Genomic DNA, 21,901 nt, shown 5'->3' with positions numbered 1-21,901 from the left:
AATATACCATTTTTGGGGAAATTGAACCCAAAAAAATCCTCCGAAATATATTTTCATGTACTTACGAGCCTCTTCCGTGCTTATGGTGAGCTCCTTACTGGCCTCACTTTTGCCGATGGCGTTGTAAGAGTACATGCGGATGCTGTAGACGGAGGCCGGGTGGAGATCCACGATGTTGGCCTGGTTGTTCGTCGGGGAGATGTTCCGAGTGGCGTGTTTCAATTCCCAGGAATCTGAATAAAAGATGCTTATAGTTCATTCGGTGTTTTCCAACTATGGTGCCAAGGCACAATGGGGTGCCGTGAGCAAGGGTTAGGGTTAGGAAATTATACAATGGAATATTCAGAGAGGAAAATGAAGGTGGATTTAAACAGATTAAAACTGATTGAATTATAAGTGAAAATCTAAATATGATGAATGTTAAATTAGAGATTATACAGGTCATTTTGTGATTTTTTTGGCTTCTAACATGGAGTGGAAATTTTTTGGTTTGTATAATTTTTTGGTGACATGAAGTCTGAGTGAGCACATTTTTTAGAGTGGGATATTGGGAGATTTTTGTAATATTTGGAGAAAAGACATAAAATTTTGATTTATTTTTGTATCACTTGGACTGGATTTTGTTCAAGGTCTGCAGACATTAACTTTTGACGACATCAAGTCTGTGTGAGCATTTCTTTTTGGCGGAATATTGGTAGATTTTTGTAACATTTGGCTTATTTTTGCATCACTCAAACTGGATTTTGTTCAGAGTCTGCAGACATTTTTTTTTAACCAAAGTCATTGTACTTGCCGGTCTTGTTCTTGTACTCAATGTCATAAGACGTGATGACACTGTTTCCGTCAAATCTTTGCGTCCATCGCAAGTTCATGCTGCGATCTTTGACTTCTCGGATCTCCAGTTCCGGAGGATCTGGGGGCTCTGAAAGAGAAACCAGTGAAACCAGTGGACTTTTTTGTATTTGAAGATGAACACAGCCTACCTTGCACCGTAAGCTGAATCAGGCCACGCCCTTCGCCGTACGAGTTGATGGCGTGGCACGAGAAGAAGACCGAGTCTTCGCGTTCTGCCGGTTTCAGCTGCCAAAAAAGATGGTGTAGTAAAGAAAAACAATGCTCAGTTAGGAAAATGGTGGCAATATTCAATAAAATTGTAATTAATAGTCATTTTTTGGCTGCTATAGATAAAGCAATTTGCATACCAAAAAGCTGTATTGTGATTAAGCCAAAATTATTTTTAATGATTTCCAGGTTTTGTTGACAAAATTTGACAAAAAAAACTATTGTAATGAGATTTCCAGATAAAAAATGCAGTATTTTTCTACTTTCCTATACAAGAATTGATGTACTTTAGATGTAGATGCTTAAAGAAGCAGTATTTTTGTTTTAAATAATCCTTTTAGGTTCTTAAAATAGTCATTTTATCCAGTTAGAAACCACTAATCATCATTTTGATGTTTTTGGCTATACAATCCATTTGAAGACTGCTTACGTCTTAAGTTATTATTAAACATATTCCTTCCTTCATTGGTGCACCAGCCCAGCAACATCATCTCCAGATATATGAAGCTATTTTTAGAAGATGGTTGAAAATATATCTTCTGACGTCAAGACAAAAATACTTTTTTTTGCGTCTTTCTTACCTTGAGAGTGGACAAGACTTCGTCCGTCTTTTCGTTGGGGCTGGTGGTGATGGAGTAGCGGGGATTACGGTCGGGGTCAATGACCGTATCGCCTCTTTCCCAACGGATGATGATAGGCCACTCCCCCCTGGCTGTGCAGTTCAGTTCTTTAATGTGACCTTTTTTGGCCATGGTGGTGTTGGGGTGGCTGGTAATCATAGCTGGGACTGGATTGGACAAGGGACAACACGGTGTTAAACAAATTCTTAGACTTTTTGTACTTTAAGACACTTTTTCTTTGATGTTTCTGCATCTAACCTCAAATTAATAGCAACATTGTAACACGAAATCGGTTAATTTTTGTACTTTAAGACCTTTTTTATAAATGTATATTTTCTCTTTTATACTCATTGATTAGTGACTGCGTAACAATGTTGTAAAAATAATTCTAAGACTTTGCCTACGTTAAGACCTTTTGTAGACCTTTCCGCATCCATACTCTCATTGATACTCTCATTGATACTCTTTGATTAGCAACATCATAACAAGAAATCTGAGACTTTTTATACTTTTTGTACTTTGAGACCTTTTTTAGACAACTTTAGCCTACTCTCATTGATACTTATTGATTAGCAACACTGTATAGTAATGTTGTTAAAATAATTCTGAGACTTTTTCCTACTTTAAGACCTTTTGTAGACCTTTCTGCATCCATACACTCATTAATACTCTTTGATTAGAAACAAGGTGACATAATGTTGTTAAAATAATTATTTTTCTACTTGAAGACAATTTTTTCTTTAAATATTTCTACATGCATGCTCATTTATACTATTCCCAGACTTTTTGCACTTTAAAAAAGACAAAATAACCAAAAAAGTACACATTTCCATGCAAATTTGACCTTAAAATTCCAAGTATGCTTCTCAAAGAACAACATTTGAAAATAGGAATTGTTTTCATCTCTCAATCCCTAACCCTGATCTAAAAAAGGGTGATGGAGCAGAACACCAGCGATTTAAAAAAAAAAAAGTGCAGAAGGTCAATGATCTAAAGCCAAAAAAAAGCTCCTCTCTCATTCTCCAATAGGTAAGATGGAGGTCTAAACGAATGAAGCGGCAAAAACGATACACTCCGCCTCCCTCTGTACACAAAATCGCCGGCCCACTCAATCTTCTGGCGCACGCCATATCGACCCGAGGAGGAACGTTCTGCTCTTTTGTTTTCATCGCTTATTCATCCCAAGCTACCTCGTTCCCCCCCCCCCCCCCCCTCACCCCCACTCAACCAAACAAGAAAAATTGAGGGAGGCAGAACACAGGAACGCTTCAATCAATAACACTAATACCACAAGTAAAGTAGGAAGGGGGCGGGGCCAAGGCGGGGAAAATGGGCGGAGTGACCTTTTAATAGAGCGCTTATTCATCTAGTCTAGTCAAATGTGGCGGAAATTGATCGTTAAGATGTCTTTTGGAAGGAGAGGTTACCATCCACCACAATGGAAATAATATTATTATTACATTATTATATTCATGTAATTTTAGCAACCTTTCGGTTTAGCAAATTTAGCCCAGCAGTGTATTTTATTTACCGTATTTGCCCGAATATAAGACGACCCTCTCTTTTTCTAAGACAGAAATTTGAAAAATTATTATGTTATTATATTATATTGTGTTTTAAATGAGGTTTTGTAAAAAGTACTCCACCAAAATGCCATAAAAATAGCACAAAAATGCTTGTCTCACCCTTACTTTCTTTGTTTTTTTATTATAATTTTTTAATTCATTTATTTTATTTATTTTATTTTTGAAATTATTTTTTTAGAAAATATCTGAATGTAGAACCTACAACTTATATTAACAACAACTAATAGATATACTTAATATATACTTTTTCACAACTAACAACTATTAATTATCAAATAGCTTATTGCTTTTTGTATATATCGCATACTCAGATACTTTTCATATTTTCACTACTATTCAATATATTACAATGGATTAGTAGATCGATTAAATATTTATTTCTTTTAATACGCGCAATTTCTTGATCAAAAGAGGAGCACATGATGTCACCCAAGGCTTTTTTGACAGTAAATATCCATGACGTGATATTATGGCTTAATGATCGTCGTCCAATCAGCACGGGTATTTTTTTTTAAAGCTCTTCCTGTGAAAACGGCAAGGAGGAGGGAATTAGGGGTTGATGTACTCACTTTTAACGGTGAGCGCCATGCTTTTGCTGATGTCCGAGCCCACGCCGTTGGAGGCCTGGCACAGGTAGAAGCCACGATCCTCTTCCAGTACGTGGCGAATCAGCAAAGAGCCGTTGTTCATGATCTGGATTCGGCCCGTCAAAGGCACCGGGTGGTATTGCTGTGGGTTCCCGATCCCAGCTGAAGAAGAAAACCCCAAAAATCCAGAGGATGAATGAAAATGAAGAATAAAAGTCACAATGTTTCAGAATAATCCGATGAAAAAGTCTAAAATCAGCATCAGAATTGATTCTAGTAAATATCGTCAAAAGTGTGTTTTGAAACAAATAGGTGGATTGACTTTGAAAATGCTAAATATAGTAAATGAACGGCAATTAATTTTGACCATTGAAGCTCATTAGGGGAAACAGGTGAACTTAATGTGGTTGGAAGACGGGTGGGGTTGCAAATGGAAGATAAGAAGCTCATTATATACCCAGTGCGCTTTTGCCGTGCTTCCACATGACTTTGGGGGGAGGGTATCCATCAACCGAGCAGTTAAGGATACCCGACTTGCCGTAGATTCCGTCCTGGTTGTTGGGCTGGACCACAAAACGAGGAGGCACTGGGAAGAACAACAAAAATTGTGAGTATTATTCAAGTCAATTCAAGTCAGTTCAAGTCAAGTCAAATTAGTTCAAGTGAAGTCAACTCAATTCAAGTGAAGTCAACTCAATTCAAGTGAATTCAAGTGAAGTCAAGTCAATGCAATTCAAGTGAATTCAATTCAAGTCAATTCAATGAAATTCAAGTCAATTCAAGTCAATTCAAGTCAATTCAAGTCAATTCAAGTCAATTCAAGTCAATTCAAGTCAATTCAAGTCAATTCAAGTCAATTCAAGTCAATTCAAGTCAATTCAATTCCGTTTAAGTCAATACAAGTCAGTTCAATTCAATTCAGTTCAGTTCAATTCAATTCAATTCAATTCAATTCAATTCAATTCAAGTCAATTCAAGTCAATTCAAGTCAATTCAAGTCAATTCAAGTCAATTCAGTTCAATTCAAGTCAATTCAGTTCAATTCAAGTCAATTCAGTTCAATTCAAGTCAATTCAGTTCAATTCAAGTCAATTCAAGTCAAATCAAGTCAAACCAAGTCAAACCAAGTCGAATCAAGTCAAATCAAGTCAAATCAAGTCAAATCAAGTCATTTCAAGTAATTTAAAGTCAAATCAAGTCAAGTGAATGAAAGTATTTTTTAACTTCTAATTATATATAATTCCCCAAAAAATACACAAATGTTCTAAAAACGAATTGAACCCAGGTGGCTGTTTCATGAAAGGTGGTAGCTGGGATCGAAAGTATTTGTAAGTAAAAATCCAGCCTTGTCCCACATTTTGCTCACCTGTGACGGTGAGTTGCCTCTCCGTGCTAACCGTCGCCGCGTCATTACTGGCGATGCACGTGTAGTTGCCGTTGTGCTTGAGGGAAACCTTAGAGATCTGCAACGAGCTCATGAACTCCTTGGTGTCGATGGTGATGCCCGACGAAGGCACGATCTCCTGCCCGTCCTTGCGCCAGGTGATGCGGATGGGCATGTCTCCGGAGGCCACCACGCAGGCGATGTACATCAGTTTACCGATGGAGGTCGGCGGAAAGTCAAACGGCTGGATGAGCGGGGGAACTGGGTGGGAAGACAAAAAAAAGGTGACGTAGGGAAGAAAAAAGGGGGTGAAACGCGGGGCACAAAAGCGGGAAACCAAAGACAAACCCAGTCGGCGGTTTGAGGGTTGTTTGAAGTAGTGAATCGAAATATTTAAAGTCATAAAAACATGCCAAAAAAGGGGAAAAACATTTTTTTTCAATGTCGCCCACTTGTCGTCACCCTCAAAAAAGCAACCTATCAACACCCCCCGCCAACCCGCCCTGCCCTGATAAAGCCAGCCCATAATAGCTGCTCTAATTAGAGCCCCTCATCCACAAGGGGTAGAATGGTGTTGCCATGGAGACCAATGAAGGCGATACAGACTTGGGGAGGGTTACAGCAGAGACATCTGGGGGGATTTAATCTGGACCTCATTAAAATTCATCTAATTAAATCACAGGCATGACGAGCACACGCACTTTCTTTCACTACGTCGGATCACATGACGTGCAAATACGGAGACAACAATGCGGGTGGCGCAGAGGGCAAATTGAATGCAAAGTCAAGGTGACAGGTAAAATCCACATGTATCCGTGTATGGCACGATCTGCCATAAATCCTTTTCAATAGCACTTGGGCACGTGGAATTGCTCGGCGTACTCGGCAACTCGCCTCCTTAATCAGGGGTTACAAGAGGCGCTTTATTTTATTCCTGTAATGTTGCCAACCTTTCGCTTTTACCGTCACGCCCGCCTGCACACGACTCATAAGTGCGAGTTATTCTATCAAGTGAATTTAGTCGGTTTTCCCTCCCAGCAGTGGATTTTAAACAGCGGTTTGGCCCGAATATAAGACGACCCTCTCTTTTTTAAGACTCAAAAGGACCAAATTAAATTTTTATACACAAAAAATTACAGTATATCTGAAAAAAACTATATATTGGAAAGAAATGCATGTTATTTAACCTTATTCAATTTTTATACACAAAAAATGACAATATATCTGAAAAAAGAACTATATATTGGATTAAGAAATGCATGTTATTTAACCTTATTCCATTTTTTTGCACAAAAATCACAATATATCTGAAAAAAACAATATATTGGCTAAAAAATGCATTTTATTTAACCTTATTCAAAGCTCACCCACGTTAGAAATTTGTGAATTCACCAATTAATGCATAAAATTGAAAAACATCCATTATTTTACTTTTTATGTAACTTAAAATACTAAACAACTTTCTAAAATACTCTCAACAAAATATATGTAGTCATTTACCACTTTAATTAAGATAACAAAAAGCCTTTGCTATAATCAACCCCACCAACAACAAAAAAATCAGTATGGTAGTTATTTACTTTATCTAAAAAAACAAAAACCTCCATATTGGGAGACCATTTTATACCTAATTCACATATAATAAAACTGATGCATTTTTAGACTAACAAGTAAATTGTAAAAAGTGGACTCACCTTTGACAGTGACATAAACCGTCTGCTTGATGAACAGTTGCGGTTGTATAAGCACGCTACAGATGTACGCCCCCTCGTCCATCCCCTTCTGGACATCGGTGAGTTTTAACGTACCATTTTCAAAGACCACCTGCAAAGAGAGTCATGTCGGGGTCCCAGTTAAAGACGATCAAATTTAAGGTCAAAATGATTACCTGAAATATGTTAGTGACCAATTTTAACATCAACTAATGACATTTCATCTCATTTTCTGACCCGCTTTCTCCTTACTAGGGTTGCAGGGGGTGCTGGAGCCTATCCCAGCTGACTTGGGGACACCCTGAATTGGTGTGCAGCCAATCACAGGGCAGAATGAGATAAAAACAACCAATCACTTGTAGCTAAGGGCAATTTAGAGTGCCCTATCAGCCTATCATGGATGTTTTTGGGATGTGGGAGGAAACCAGAGTACCCAGAGAAAACCCACGCAGGCCTTGGAGGAACATACAAACTCCACACAGGTGGACTGACCTGGATTCGAACCCAGATCTCCCACCATGAGGCCAACATGCTACAACAAACAATGTCTTATAGTAAAAATAAAGTAAATAGTGCAATTTTCCCCCAAAAAAGCCACAATGACGACCTCAAAAGTAGTAGAGACCATTCATTTGAATTCCAGAGTAAGTCATTTTTCATATATGTTATGATTATTATAATTTATAGTGAGAAAGAAAAGGTTTGTGTTGACGTTGACTTCACCTGACGATGGTTGTCAGGTAGCAGAAGCCCCTCCTTGTACCAGTTGATGGAGTAATATGGGTAACCAATCACACGGCAGTTTATAAAGGAGCTACGTCCTGCCACTGCCGTGATGTTCTTCAATGGACGAATCCTGGGACTTCCTGATTGACGGCGACAAGGCGAAGGCGGGGACAAAAACACATTATTAGATCATGGTGTTCAACTTAGGCGTGGCATTTTTGAGGGGAGGAATAACGAGGGGAGGGTGATTGGGTTGGGGGAGAGGGTTGGGGGATAGCTTAGAGAAGGGGGAGATGGTTTTTAAGACGTTTTATTGACGGAATTTCTTTGGCCAGGGGGGTGTCGGAGTCAAGTTAAGTTAAGAATGTGAATAGAAATTAGATAGTTCATGTTTTAACTAAATAACTGAGCTGAAAATGCGATTTTAGTATGGCTAATATTTTGATAAAACAATATTGATAATGATTCCTAAGCGATTATATTAGCTTGTAAAAAGATGCAGAAATATTAAAGGTAAAAGTAATATATCACCATTTATTTATTTTATATTGTGTCACATGAGTGTAAAATATGAGTTTTCAGAATGTATAAAGAAAACTAAGCAAAAAAATAAAGAATCTTATTTAAAATGTCATATTTTTGCCAAAAAGTGACAAAAAAATGCACTAATTTCGATCCCATTTTTAAGCATTTTTCCCTGAATAAAATACATCAAAAATCAGATCAGATAATCAGTATTGATCATGAAATTGTAATTATTAGCCCCCTTTAAATGCTGTAATATGTAAAAATACTCAAATTGTGTTCACTCGGCGCGCACAGGGTGCTAAACCTCAACACATGACAGTATACAACGACTTAAGACTGAAGAAGAATCGAGACAAAATGTGTCTGAAGTCAATCGAGGACAAGAGTTGTCTGGTTGTTGGTCACCTGTTGCCTGACCTCCCCACATCTCTCCGCCACATTATCTTGCGCCCATCTTTATTTTCATCTTTGCTTCCACGCCGCCCCGCCTGGCACCCCGCCTCCTCACTTCCTCTCCTCCGAATCTCAGTGTGCGCCCAGCTTTGAAGTCGCGGCTTTGACGAGCCAAAGATGTATTATTCAGCGGCGCCGTCTCGCTGGTTGGCTCGTGCTCACCAAAACACAGCGTACTTTTATACACGTCGTCTATCCACGCGTCTCCACCACAATGACTGTAGCTATCGGCTTTGTGATTGGCCGAGATAAGTCAAGTCTATGCCTATTTCAGCCAGTGATGTATTTACTGTATTTTCTGGCAAATCAGCCACATTCGTGTATAAGCCGTACCCTTAAAATGGCCTTAAAATCATTGAATTTGACAATTTCTCTCATATAAGCCGCCCTGACTCACAATTTTTAACTCCAGGTTTATGGTTTTAATAGAGAGTACAAATGTGTTACTTTGAAGGGAAAATCTTCAGAAAAACTTTATAAATTGATTGCATATTCCTTAAGGGTGTTGACTGTATGTAGACAAATTCAAAAAAGGAAGTCATGTGAGCAGTACAACTAGAAAGTGTGTCCCTAGTGGTCTATTTTCATTAAGTCTGAGGTAAACTACGGTAAGATGGCGGGGCTCTGAGTGACTTTTTTCACGTTTTATGCAAAATTTGGTTTATTTTTTGGGGGAATTTCATTCGTAGACGTCAAAATACATTTAGTTTAGCATTTTATCTGTTTAATTTTTCTCTATTTTGAAATAAATGACTAATTTATGTGCATATAAGACATACTCTTGATTTAGTCTGCATTTTTTGGAGCGACAAATACGATAAAATACAGTAGGTGAAAATTTGATTATTTTTCAGGACACCTATTGAACTATTTTAGGGATTACCAAATTTTTGCGCATATAAAACATAATTTGTGCGCATGTAAGACAATCTGTGCGCAAAAAAGCCGTAACCTTGATTAGGTCATCATTTTTTGGAGCGACAAATACGTTAAAATACAGTAGATGAAAATTGTATTATTTTTTTAGGACACCTATTGGACTCTTTTAGGCATTACGGAAATTACACGAAGATAACCGAGTGTTTTTCTAAGAGTTATGAGAGAAAAATGGAGGTCAAGAAATAGAGGAGTGAATGGGTTGGGGTGGAGTTGGGGGTAGGAAGGGGTAAGGCCGTGATAAGCCTCAAATATGACTGATATTGAAAAGTAGACAGGCACCTCTTACGTTTATGCGCGCTTGGTACTCGGCGCTACCGGCCGAGTTTCGTGCGGCGCACCGGTACAATCCTCCGTCGCGGATCTGCGGGTTGCTGACGTTGACGTAGCTGACGGTGCTCCCGTCCGAATGCGTGTACTGACTGGCCCGCACCCGGGATAGGTCGCGAGCCACGGGTTCGTCATCCAGAGTCCAGGCGATGGTAGGTGGGGGCGCTCCTTTGGCGGTACACATCAGGGAGAAAGGTTCACCCGGGACCACCACCTTCTCGCTAAAGGACGCCACAATACGTGGGGTGCCATCTGAGGAAGATTAATATTTTCAGGGATTTAGCCTAATGTGACAAACAAATATTTGTACGGGTTTGTTGAGGAACTTTACCTTCGAGGAGTATGATGGAAAAGTCTTGGGCGGTTTGAGTTTTGCGCGTGGCAAAACACTGGTAAGCTCCCGAATGTCTTTTTTGGGCCGCAGAAATGAATAAGGTGTCGTTGTGCGCCCCCTGGATGGAGAAGTGTTGGTCGGGTAGGACCGGTTCGGTGTTGCGGTACCATGACACCGTGTAATGTGGGGAACCCTGGACGGCGCAAGAAAGGATGACCGTGCTGCTGATGCCCGTCTTCAGGTTCTTTGGGGATAGAGTCACCCGTAGGGGTTCTAAAGGTGGAGAAATGGGGGTTTTATTTGGGTGTGTAGAAAGATTGTGGTTTAATATAAAGGGACATTTCATTTTTTCAATTTTGTGGAAGGGTTTTTTTCATGGTAGCATGATTTTGTGGAAAAATTAGTTATCTGAAGTGGATTTTAGATGATATATTATAAAAATGTCAATCAATTTAAGATTTCTATGACTATTTCCGTGTTTAAAAATGTATATTGAGCTATTGTATGGTACGGTAATGACAATTTAAATGGTCATTGTTTTGTTTTTGGTTCAACTCTGTGAATATTTAGAAACTTTTAAGTTGAGGCAATTGATAAAAGTCAGTGCAAATTTCTGCAAAATAGACAGGGCGCCTTATAATCCAGTGCGCCTTATATATGGAAAAACAATTGTCATTCATTGGGGGTGCGCCTTATATATGGAAAAAAATTAAAATTGTCGTTTATTGAGGGTGCGCCTTATAATGCAGTGCGTTATATATGAAAAATATTTCAAATTGGCATTCATTGAGGGTGCGCCTCATAATGCAATGCGCCTTATATATGGAAAAAAATTCAAATTGTAATACATTGAAAATCAACAACAAAAAATCCTTACCTATGACGTTGAGATGACCCGTCACCTCCTTAGAGCCAAAGCTGTTAGTGACCTCACAGATATAATTTCCGCTGTCTTCCAGCCTCAGGTCAGAAATCGTAAGGCCCGTGATACGCCGCGTCCAACGAGAATCCGCCGGAAGCGGCCTCCCGTCTTTCAACCATCTGACGGTGGGATTCGGGTAGCCGGATGCCACACAGGGCAACTCCACGCTGTGCCCTACCTTCACCTCACCGGACTGGAAACTGTCCAGAACTGACGGGGTGGACTCCGTAGGGTCTGAATGGAGGGGAGGTAAAGTGAGAAAAATTAATTCCATGTTGGAGTTATGGTGGAATAAAAATCAAATGTAGCGTACCCATAACGGAGAGCCTGGCTCCATTACTCTGTCGAGTCTCGCCGCTGTACTTGTGCTTGGTGATACAACGGTAGGTGGACAGAGCATCTTCCTTCTGTACTTCGGAGATGTACAGAGCTCCGAACGAGGTCAAGAAGAAACGGTTACCTGACGGAAAAAAAGAGGGGTGAGTATGTTAATACTTGAGTCCCTTTTTTCTGATTATGTTTCATATATACTGTTAACGGATGCACTTTTTTATATGTATCATATCTTGTGCTGACCCATATGTCAAAATTTTAAAGTCAATGTGGCCCGCGGGCCGTAGTTTGCCCACCCCTTTCCTATTGCCTATGATTCTTAATCCAGGACATCCCTATTATAAACAAAGACTATAATACTTTTGTTATTATTGTATGTATGGATAGATAGAATTAAAAATTCCACAAATTGAAATAGATGATCACATCAGAATGACATGCTTGCTTCCAAGTGGTCTTTTTAATTGGAATTTTGATATTTTATAAACTTCTAAAAAATATTGTTTTGTGGAAAATATGATTTTATGATGCTTATAAAGAATTGGAGGTTCTTGGGAGATTTCTACTGCTTTGTAACAATCCGAGAAGCAGACATTTCAAAGAGAATGCAAAAATAATTCACGTTAGCCAGCCTAGCACAGCACTTAGCTTAACATAGCAGAGCTTTTAACGCGTCGCATCCATCCAGACAGATTTACACCGCAAAAAAGACGGATGCAGAAGAAAAAACCAACCCAGGGAGTCATTGTCGCTGTTAATAATTCATCTTGTGTATACGTGGATTACTGTAACTGCAGATTAGTGTCATTTTCATCCCACTTCTGTTCCTGGCTGTGATTTTTCCAATAAAAAAATAAAAATGTGTGTGCTTAGAAACGAAGGAACAGAGTAAGAGCAGAGTGAATTTCAGTGTTTGATTTTTTCCGCTTGCCTGAATGTTTTTGTATTCCGTCTACAAGCCCGAAGGCTTATTTCAGACAGCGCACACTTGAGGCTTTTTTTTTTTCGTAAGCCGCGCATTGTTTGGTTCCGCCGCCGTGACCGCAAAGTGCGCCCGTTGTTTGCTTTGCGTGTTCCCGTGTGTCGTTACAAGGCCGACGCTACTACAACACAGGTGGGTTAAGTCACTGGAAATAAAAAGGTATGCCATAGGCCAGTCATTCATTGAAGGTGAGCCTTATAGTGCAGTGCGCCTTATATATGGGAAAAAATTCAAATTGTCATTCGTTGAAGGTGCGCCTTATAGTGCAGTGCGCCTTATATATGGGACAAATGTCATTCATTGAGGGTGCGCCTTATATATGGAAAAAATCAAATTGTCATTCGTTGAGGGTGCGCCTTGTAATGCAGTGCGCCTTACATATGGAAAAAAATCAAAATGTCATTCGTTGAGGGTGCGCCTTATATATGGGAAAAAACTAATTGTCATTCATTGAGGGTGTGCCTTATAATGCAGTGCGCCTTATATATGGAATAAAAACTGTACTCTGGAACCTTTTTGACGAAGAGAGCCATAAACAATTCCTATTTTCAAACATTATTCCTTGAGAGTCGTACTAAGAATTTAAAAGACAAAAATACATGAAAATGTATGCATTTATGAATCATTTCAACACATTGAAAGTATAAAAAAAGTCTGAATTCTTATGAGAACATTATTTCACTGTTGCTAATCAATGAGAGGATGCATGCAGAAGAGTATAATGAGGAAAAAATATGATCACACAGGTTAGCGGAAAGCCATATACATCCATCAAAAGAGCCACATATGGCTCCCGAGCCATAGGTTCCCTACCCCTGCCATAGGCCATGTATACGACATGTTTTTTTAACGTAACTGAGGAGACGTGAGATGTAATTTCCAACTCTGCCCTTTTTATTCCAACCTGGCTATTAAGCCTTAGAGGATAATGTGCACTTGGCGAGTGGAACTCGGCGTAACACGCCGCCGCGCCCTGTCACAACATGCCTGCCGAGGGAAAGACGGCCCTGTGAGAAGGAGGAGGAGGAAGAGTAGCAATTTCAAAGACGACAAAGAAGAGGAGAGAGATACGTCGAGGACAAATTAATGAGGAAGAGCAAGTCGGTGTTCCAGGAAACAAGAATACCTGAGATGTCTTTGGAGTCTTTGTACGTTGTAGACACAGATTTAACATAATGGAGTCGCTTATTTTTGTACAAGGGGTCGAATCCAGGTCACCTAATTTCCAAATATTTACATTGAGAGGCATCCACGGAATTTAAAAGTCAACATACATGAAAATGTGTGCATTTTTTTTAGTCTATTTCCTCATTAGAATAGAAAAAGTCTCGGAATTGTTTCGACAATGTTGTTAATCAATGAGACGATACATGCAGAAGATCTTAATGAAAAAATATGATTAAAAATGAGTTATAGGTGGTGTCAAAGTTGACAATTTTGATTGCAATTTCCCTAAAAAGCATACAAAGGCTATGTGGAACATATTTTCATACACTTATATACACACACATTTAGGGCACACGCAAAAATTTTAAATGTATTACAAAGTGGATGTACGGCCTAGGCAGAATGGGCGCTTGCCGCCATTTGGCGGACTTATACTGATATTACGTCTCCCATTATAACAGCCGCGGAAGGAACTATTTCAGCTTTAATCATTTTAAGACTTTAATAAATCATTTTCTGATCATTTTCTATATTTTTTTTGTGTTTCCCAACATTTTTTTATAAAAAAAATGGGACCCCTTGACCAATTTTAAAGTGTTTAGTCAGTAGTTATGTGAGGAGCATGGAAATAATTAGAGAATTTACATATAAAGTAGACCTCTACTTACAAAAGAAGTTGTACAACCAAGGAATTTTGTAAGTAGAGGTACGACAGTATTTGACATTCTCCTCCCCTACGGAGAAGGAGATGAGCCCACAAGTAAGGAGGGCAGCAAATGGAGATTGATGGAGGCGTCGAGAGCGAAGATAAAGAGCAGAGCGAAAGGGACAAGCCCGAGAGCGGCACCTGAGCCAAAGCCATCCGTCCGTGTGTATATATATCTGTCTCGTCTTCTCGTGGGAGAGAGATCAATTCCCGTCTAGTCTGCCAACGCCTCCAGGACTCTTCTTGTTCTTATTCTTGTTGTTGTTATTGTCGTTGTTGTTGTTGAGTTGTAAGACGAGGCGTCACACTCTGCTTTTCTCTAATGATTTCTCATTCGACCACAGAGATTTCTTTAAGTCCGACCCAGTTGGCATTGGTATTTTCCTCATTTTTAATTTAACTTAATGCTTTTATTGTCATTAAAAAAGTATAATGACATTTAAAGCTATCACCACAAAGTGCTAAAATAACAAGAAATAGAAATAATCAATAAATAAGTCATAAATAAAGAAGTAGTCAACATAATAAGAGTCTTCAGTATGTTCGTCTTGGCTGTTATGGTCCTGTAGCGCCTATCAGAGGGCAGCACTTTTTTGAAAAAGGTAAGGATGGGGAAAAGGTGGTGTTAAAGATAATAAATATGTGAATCTATTTTGAAAAAGTTGTTGTTAAAAGTAGGCGGGACCACCAGGAGGAAGTGGAGAATGTTCTTAAAAGCATATCACGCTGAAATTAGGAAGAAAAATGTATTTTCAGATACAAACTAGTCAAGGGACAGGAGTGCAAAAATAGATGAAAAGGCAAACGAGGGAAAACGGGAGAGGAAATGGCGGAAGTTGAGAGGGTGTGTGTGTGTGTGGAGTGGGGGGGGGGGGGTGCTGCCATGCAAACGAAGGCAGCGCTGCAGCAGTGCAAAATAACAGCTATTCACGCTGTTGGATTCATCATTTATTAATACGCTAAGGCCTCCAAAGCCCTCCCTTCCTCCTTCTTCTTCTTCCCTTCATCATTTTTTTTTTACTCCATAATTTTACCCATTCCCCTGCTTTCATCAGATTTGTGTTTTTTATTTTTTTAATTATCGCTCACTGTTGCTAGGGCCCGGGCGCTCGCATGACAACAGCTGGGTAAGGGGGCGCTGCGGCGGTGCCAGCTTGTCGACGGGGGTACTTTCCGATGGAGGTGAAAATGGAAGGAGATGGGCTAAATAATGAAGATGGACAGATGAAAAGGGGAAGAAATGGAGGGATTGGTGGTTAATTGGTTAGTGGATGGAGGGGGGGGGGTTGTTTTTGGTTGAATTCTTTCTGATTTGGTACACTCATTGTCTCTAATATAAACAGATTGTCAGTTTTTCTTGACTACACTAAAAATTGGACTTTTAAACATGATCTATAAAGAAGAACTATGTTCAAAATTTGAAAAATAATTCTAAAAATAGCAGTAGTCCCAAAATAATGTCTAATAAAAGAGGCCAATGTTGTCAATTCCCTTTGGCTAACATTATTTTTTACCATGAGAAATTAAAAATAAATAGACAAAACTTTGATTTTCCAGGCCAATATATGCATAGGACTTGTTTAAAATTTACTACAAGTTGTTGAATAATATTATTTATTTTAAATTGATTTTTTTATAATTTATTTATCCATTTTACAGGTCAAATTATGTGGGGAATATCCATTTTTTTAAAAAAAATTTGCCCTGTATGGTGAAGAAAATGAAAGAATATTAAGTATCAACAATGTATTACAATTGTGTAATCTTTAAACTATCTTTTTCAGCTAGATGCATTTAACAAAGTGTGAAAATAGTGGATAGAGACTCATTGTTTTGTTTATACAGGAGCTTTTCTTGTTATGCGTTGTAGGCCTCGGCAGGCCACTGAAATCTTTTTAAAACACACCAGGCAGAGCCTTTAATCCGACAGTATTTACAGCGCCGAGTAATCATGCACAACAAGTTGGCCTTAAGAAAGCATAAAAGTAAATCTGACCCAAAGAACAGGTAAAAAATGTTTAAAAAAGTAAATGCATGTTATTCTATGGATACTCAAAGCTGTGTGTTCAGCACCCATCGCTGCCTGATCATTCAGCACCGTGGATAGCGCCTTTCTTCAAACCCAACTACAAAATAGGCAATTGGTCAAAATGGCCCCATTTTTTCAGTTGGAATAAAAACTAGCACTCATATGACTAATGTTTAGACAACTGTGGCCTAGAAGACTATTTTCTTGACTTATTAGTGACTGAAATTGTACAAAAAGTCTTATGTGCATTGGCAATAAAATATTGGCGTTAAAGTCGGAGGGAAAAAACAAATATATGATAAAGTAACAAAAATGGCGGAGAAAAAGTTTGATAGGAATATGTTAAGAAATTCATTTTAGATAAGTTCAGCTAAAAAATTAAGAATATAAAAGGTGTTTATTAGTAGTAGAGAGGAATACATAAAAAAAATTGAATTCACCAGAATTGAGTTGATTTTTAGGGCAAAAATACTTCAGAATATGACCACATTCACATAACCAGATTGCATTTTTGTCCAAAAATCCGCATTTAATTTAAACTTTAGCAATAACCACATTATATTCAACTTAGTACATTTCTACTGCACCAAAATAGACAAAAAATAAAAACTCCTCAGTAGCGAATCGGCTTCTACTTGCAATTAATTTCCTTGATAATGATCAAGGGTCCATTACGGCTCATTTTAAGGATGCGCTCGGAAAGCATAAAAAGCAATTCCATTTGTGCTACTTAATTTTCAACCCACCCCAGATAGCTATATAAGAACATACCCCCCCCCCCCCCCACCCTCCACACAAAGACTTTATAAAACAAGCCTATCCTAACAAACCACTCATTCCATCCCAAAATGTAATCAACACTTTCAATTCATTCCCACACCTGAATTCCATTGATATCTAACAAAGTATAAATAAATCAAATGAAGAAGACATTGTCGTCCAATAAAGCCAAGTCAGCCTCTGAAGCCCCGCCCACCTCCCCTCTAACAAACCCGGCGTATTAACAGGCCATTACAAGGGCAGATGAATGAAAATGAACAGAGACGCCGCTGCGAATCGTCGGCGTGTCAAATCAATAGCGCCCCCTTTTCCCCGCCATCTCCTCCCACCTTTTCAGGGCCGCTACCGTTTCCTTATTTTGCTCTCATTTGTTCTGTCGTAGGGGCGTAAAGGAACGGCGTGTATTTGACAAAGGGAAATCGACACCTCCTGACAACAAGCTGGAGTACAAGCACCCTCCCTTATCCTCATCCTCCCCCGGTTGGATCTCTTACTCTGCTATCTCCCTTTTATTCAAACTCAAAGCACAATACAAGTGGTAAAAATGGTGGCACTATGAGTCAGTGGAAGGTTAAAATCTTCAAGGCTCACAACTATTGTATTTTTTGGCATATTAAGCGCCTCCGTGTATAAGTCGCACCCTTTAAAATGGCCTTAAAATCGTTGAATTTGACAATTTCTCTTATATAAGTCGCAGCCTTAAAATGGCCTTAAAATTGTTGAATTTGACAATTTCTCTTATATAAGTTGCACCCTTAAAAATGGCCTTTTAATCGTTGTATTTGACAATTTCTCTTTTATAAGCCGCACCCTTAAAATGGCCTTAAAATTTTGGAATATGACAATTTCTCGCGTGTAAGCCGCACCCTTCAAATGGCCCTAAAATCATAGAATTTGACAATTTCTCTCGTATAAGCCGCAACTTGATTGACAATTTTCACCTCAATATTCATGGTTTTAAAAAAGGGAGTAGAAATGTGTTACTTTAAAGGGAAAATCTTCCAAAAAAAAAAATGAATGATCTATTGGTATCCAAAATCTTTAACATCAATCCATATTTTGATCATTTCATAATGCCTACAAATTCTGCCAATCTGCCTTTTCCATTTTGGTCTTGGCATCCCGGCAATCCATTAGCATGCCAACACGTACATAACATGTTCCATTTGATCAATTTTCTTTACACCCTGTACCAGCAAGATGTAAAAAGTTTATTGATCCCCGGAGGCGCTTTTGTTACGCTAGCATAACACAATTTACACATGCATACAAAAGCGCTTGCTACGAGGAAACGGCTGTAAAAATAAATCACCTTGTCGATCCGTGCGAGTGACGCCTGGCCGAGAGGAGCGCGCCATTCCCACTTCGACATTCCTACTCATTCTTTGATGAAATGTCACTTGGACAGGGATTACGGCTTTGGGTTCGCCAGGCTATTTGCATTCATGTTAAACGCGGCTTTTCTCAATGGTCTGTGTGCGACATTCATTTTGCTAAATACGCTTTAAAAACAATTCTTCATAAGGTATGCCTCACTTCATTTATTTCAGTGTTGTTTAGTACTATTCATATATGTATATACCTATATAAACATATACATATATATACATATACACTTATATACACACTTTATGTATATACATATATATATATACATACATATATATACATATACACATATACATACATATATACATATACATGCATATATACATATACATGCATATATACATATACATGCATATATACATATACATGCATATATACATATACATGCATATATACATATACATGCATATATACATATACATGCATATATACATATACATGCATATATACATATATACATACATATATACATATATACATACATATATACATATATACATACATATACATGCATATACATGTCTATACATATATACATATACACACACATATATACTTATACACACATATACATACATATAAATATATACACATGTACATACCTATATACATATTTACACACATGTATATAAATTTATATACACATATATATATAGACACTTTTTAAACTACAATAACGGCAAACAACCCAAAAACAAATGAACTAAAACCTAATCCTCTTTGCTTTCCATCCTTTTTTTAAATATATATTTTTTCAGATCGTCCTTGTGTATAGTATCATTTCGAAGCCCCACAAGTACACCTCACAAAAATGTTTTTCTTCCCTAAGCACACACACACACACACACACACACACACACACACAAATACACACACAGACACACACGCAAACATATTTTCCAAACTTGTCAACACGCAGTTTATTATGTTTTCCTTTGTCTTGAATAATTTAGCCTCATAGATTATAGATAGGGACATGCACGGCAGTCATGAGAAGGCTAACGGGACATCCAAGTAGGTGAGATATATTATAAACACACACAATACTCTTTACACCGTGACCTAAATTCAGCAAGCAAAAAATAGCAAACAACCAACCACTAACTATTTTCTTTAAATGCGGTTATTTAAAAAATTGTGTCATCATACATTATAACACCCAACAGCGCATTTGTATATTTTGAGGGTTCATTTGTTAAATAAAGATGATTTGGAAGTCAAAAAAAGATTTTGGTTGACGCCAATTTTAGTTTGTTTTTGATAAAAATCAGATTTTTCCTCATTTGCATAATAACGATTTGTTGAAAACGTTTAAAAAGCCATCTGAAAATTTGCCAGCTTGGGAATTCCGCCAAGGCTGCTAACCACCACGACAACTTCCTCTCGCTAGACTCGCCCATCCGAGTCGCCACCACGTGCCACGCCACGTTAGCATTGCCTCGCTAGCATTGACACGCAAGAAGGGTCATCGGGGAGCCCACCCGGGTGACCGACGTTCGCATGGTTGCGCCTGGGAGTCAAAACCAAGACGTGCTTTCCCTTTCGCCGCCATCGCCTGGCATCTGGGCGACAGGCGGACCCGAAAAGAGGACGTGGCGGGCTGTCGGAAGAAATAGGACGTAATGAGAAACGATGGGTCGCCGAGGAGGAGGAGGAGGAGGAGATCCCCACGCAGATGTCGCCGATTGGGAGCCGAGCTTTGGTGACATGCTAAAAGCAATCGTGGACAAGAAAAGGGAAAGCCTGGGGCTTTAGGAAGGACCCGAGGAGGAAGTGGGAGGAGGTTCTCGCCGCATTTGCCTGGATTCATGCCTGATTCTTTCTATGTCTCTTCTGCCTGACTGCTTTGCTACACTCTGTCCCACTTTAGTCCAATGTCACAGGCAGAGCAAAGGGGGGAAGGGATTGGGGTGAGGGGGGGTAAAAAAAATCGAGATGGCTAATTGGAGGAGAGTATCTAAGGCAAGGGTGTCAGACTCTGGTTGCTTCGCGGGCCGCATTAACGTCAACTTGATTTGAAGTGGGCCGGACTATTTTAGATATAATCATCACAAAATCATTTTGTAAAAATCTAAAATTACATTCAAAAAAACTTACCGTATTTTCAGGACTATAAGGCGCACCGCATTATAAGGCGCACCCTCAATGAATTACATTTTTCCATATATAAGGCGCACTGTATTATAAGGCGCACTGTCTATTTTGGAGAAAATTTAAGTTTTAAGTGCGCCTTATAGTGGTGAAAATACGGTAATTGCTATTGACTTCCAGGTATGAAGGACTCACTACTTTACAGTCACCTCTAGAGCCAGCCATTGTTGATGTTTTGGATTTCCTGCAGTGGGGGAGGAGCTATATGATGGAAGATGTTGTAAACTAAGATGGCATCTGTATATTTAACGGTATTGTTTCAGTTCAGGCGTTTGTGTTTTTTTTTAATATCCAACAGTGGTGGTTTTTGGTTTTCAGTTTTTTCCATATATAAGGCGCACTGGATTATAAGGCGCACTGGATTATAAGGCGCACTGGATTATAAGGCGCACTGTCTATTTTGGAGAAAATGTAAGACTTTTAAGTGCGCCTTATAGTCGTGAAAATATGGTACTTCACTGATTTATGCCATATATATATTTAACAATACTAGCCGAGTAGAAAAAGAAGAAAAACTAAAATGGTCACTATATATCATTTTCTGTAATGGAAGTGGCCTCTAAAATGGTTCCCACGTTTTAAAGTAAAAACACAAATTGCCAAGGGATTAAAAAAAAGCGAGGTAGAAGAATCTGGAGGAGATTCACGCCGAGTTTGCTTGCAGGCTCGTGGAAGAGAGGCAATGTGACAGAGAGGGTGACAGCAAGAGAGAGAGAGAGAGTGTAGAAGTGTGTGTGTGTCAAGACCGTGTGCCTTTGCTGCGCTGGTGTCCCCAGGCACAGGCAAACATTAGCTGCATTAAGTGAGCTGACAGGTCCCCCCCATTACCAGAACTGGTGGCCCAGGGAAGCCAGAGAAAAAGTGACATAGTCAAAACACAGCTCTTTTTCTCTACGCATCATCGCCTTCGTTAGCGTGGACATCGGCTGGCCCGCCGACCACTGCTTCGCTACACAACGTGCGCTAACGTTTTTATGCTCCAAGCCAAGCGAAACGTTTTGCAAATTAGCATAAAAAGGTCTCCTTTATCATCTGGGACATGAGTGACTATGTTACACTGCTTCACTCTCCTTTATCAACTTTGTTTCACTTCATTCTCCATTGTCAACTATGTTACACTGCTTCACTCTGCTTTATCAACTATGTTACACTGCTTCACTCTCCTTTATCACTATGTTACACTG

At 39.0% G+C, this 21,901-nt stretch overlaps 1 protein-coding gene across 2 annotated transcripts in view; it reads right to left on the bottom strand.

Annotated features, from left to right (window-relative positions):
- Positions 1-21,901, bottom strand: part of dscaml1 (Down syndrome cell adhesion molecule like 1) — a 76,894-nt gene that overhangs the window by 19,608 nt on the left and 35,385 nt on the right. Inside the window, exons 4-16 of one of the 2 annotated variants that reach the window (XM_077722124.1) lie at positions 11,494-11,640; positions 11,136-11,414; positions 10,256-10,531; positions 9,877-10,176; positions 7,675-7,817; positions 6,934-7,063; positions 5,222-5,500; positions 4,313-4,441; positions 3,838-4,017; positions 1,644-1,849; positions 984-1,080; positions 794-922; positions 66-233 (exon numbers count right to left, since the gene is read on the bottom strand). In XM_077722124.1, coding sequence (XP_077578250.1) covers positions 66-233; positions 794-922; positions 984-1,080; positions 1,644-1,849; positions 3,838-4,017; positions 4,313-4,441; positions 5,222-5,500; positions 6,934-7,063; positions 7,675-7,817; positions 9,877-10,176; positions 10,256-10,531; positions 11,136-11,414; positions 11,494-11,640 — 2,463 coding nt within the window. Of the gene's footprint in view, positions 1-65; positions 234-793; positions 923-983; positions 1,081-1,643; positions 1,850-3,837; positions 4,018-4,312; positions 4,442-5,221; positions 5,501-6,933; positions 7,064-7,674; positions 7,818-9,876; positions 10,177-10,255; positions 10,532-11,135; positions 11,415-11,493; positions 11,641-21,901 lie in introns of those variants that run through there. The other variant, XR_013327057.1, reaches the window with a different exon arrangement.

The sequence above is a fragment of the Stigmatopora nigra genome, chromosome 8 (assembly GCF_051989575.1).
Source record: "Stigmatopora nigra isolate UIUO_SnigA chromosome 8, RoL_Snig_1.1, whole genome shotgun sequence".
NCBI lineage: Eukaryota > Metazoa > Chordata > Actinopteri > Syngnathiformes > Syngnathidae > Stigmatopora > Stigmatopora nigra.
Note: the sequence above shows the minus strand (reverse complement) of the source record. Positions and strands in the feature narration are given on the sequence as shown.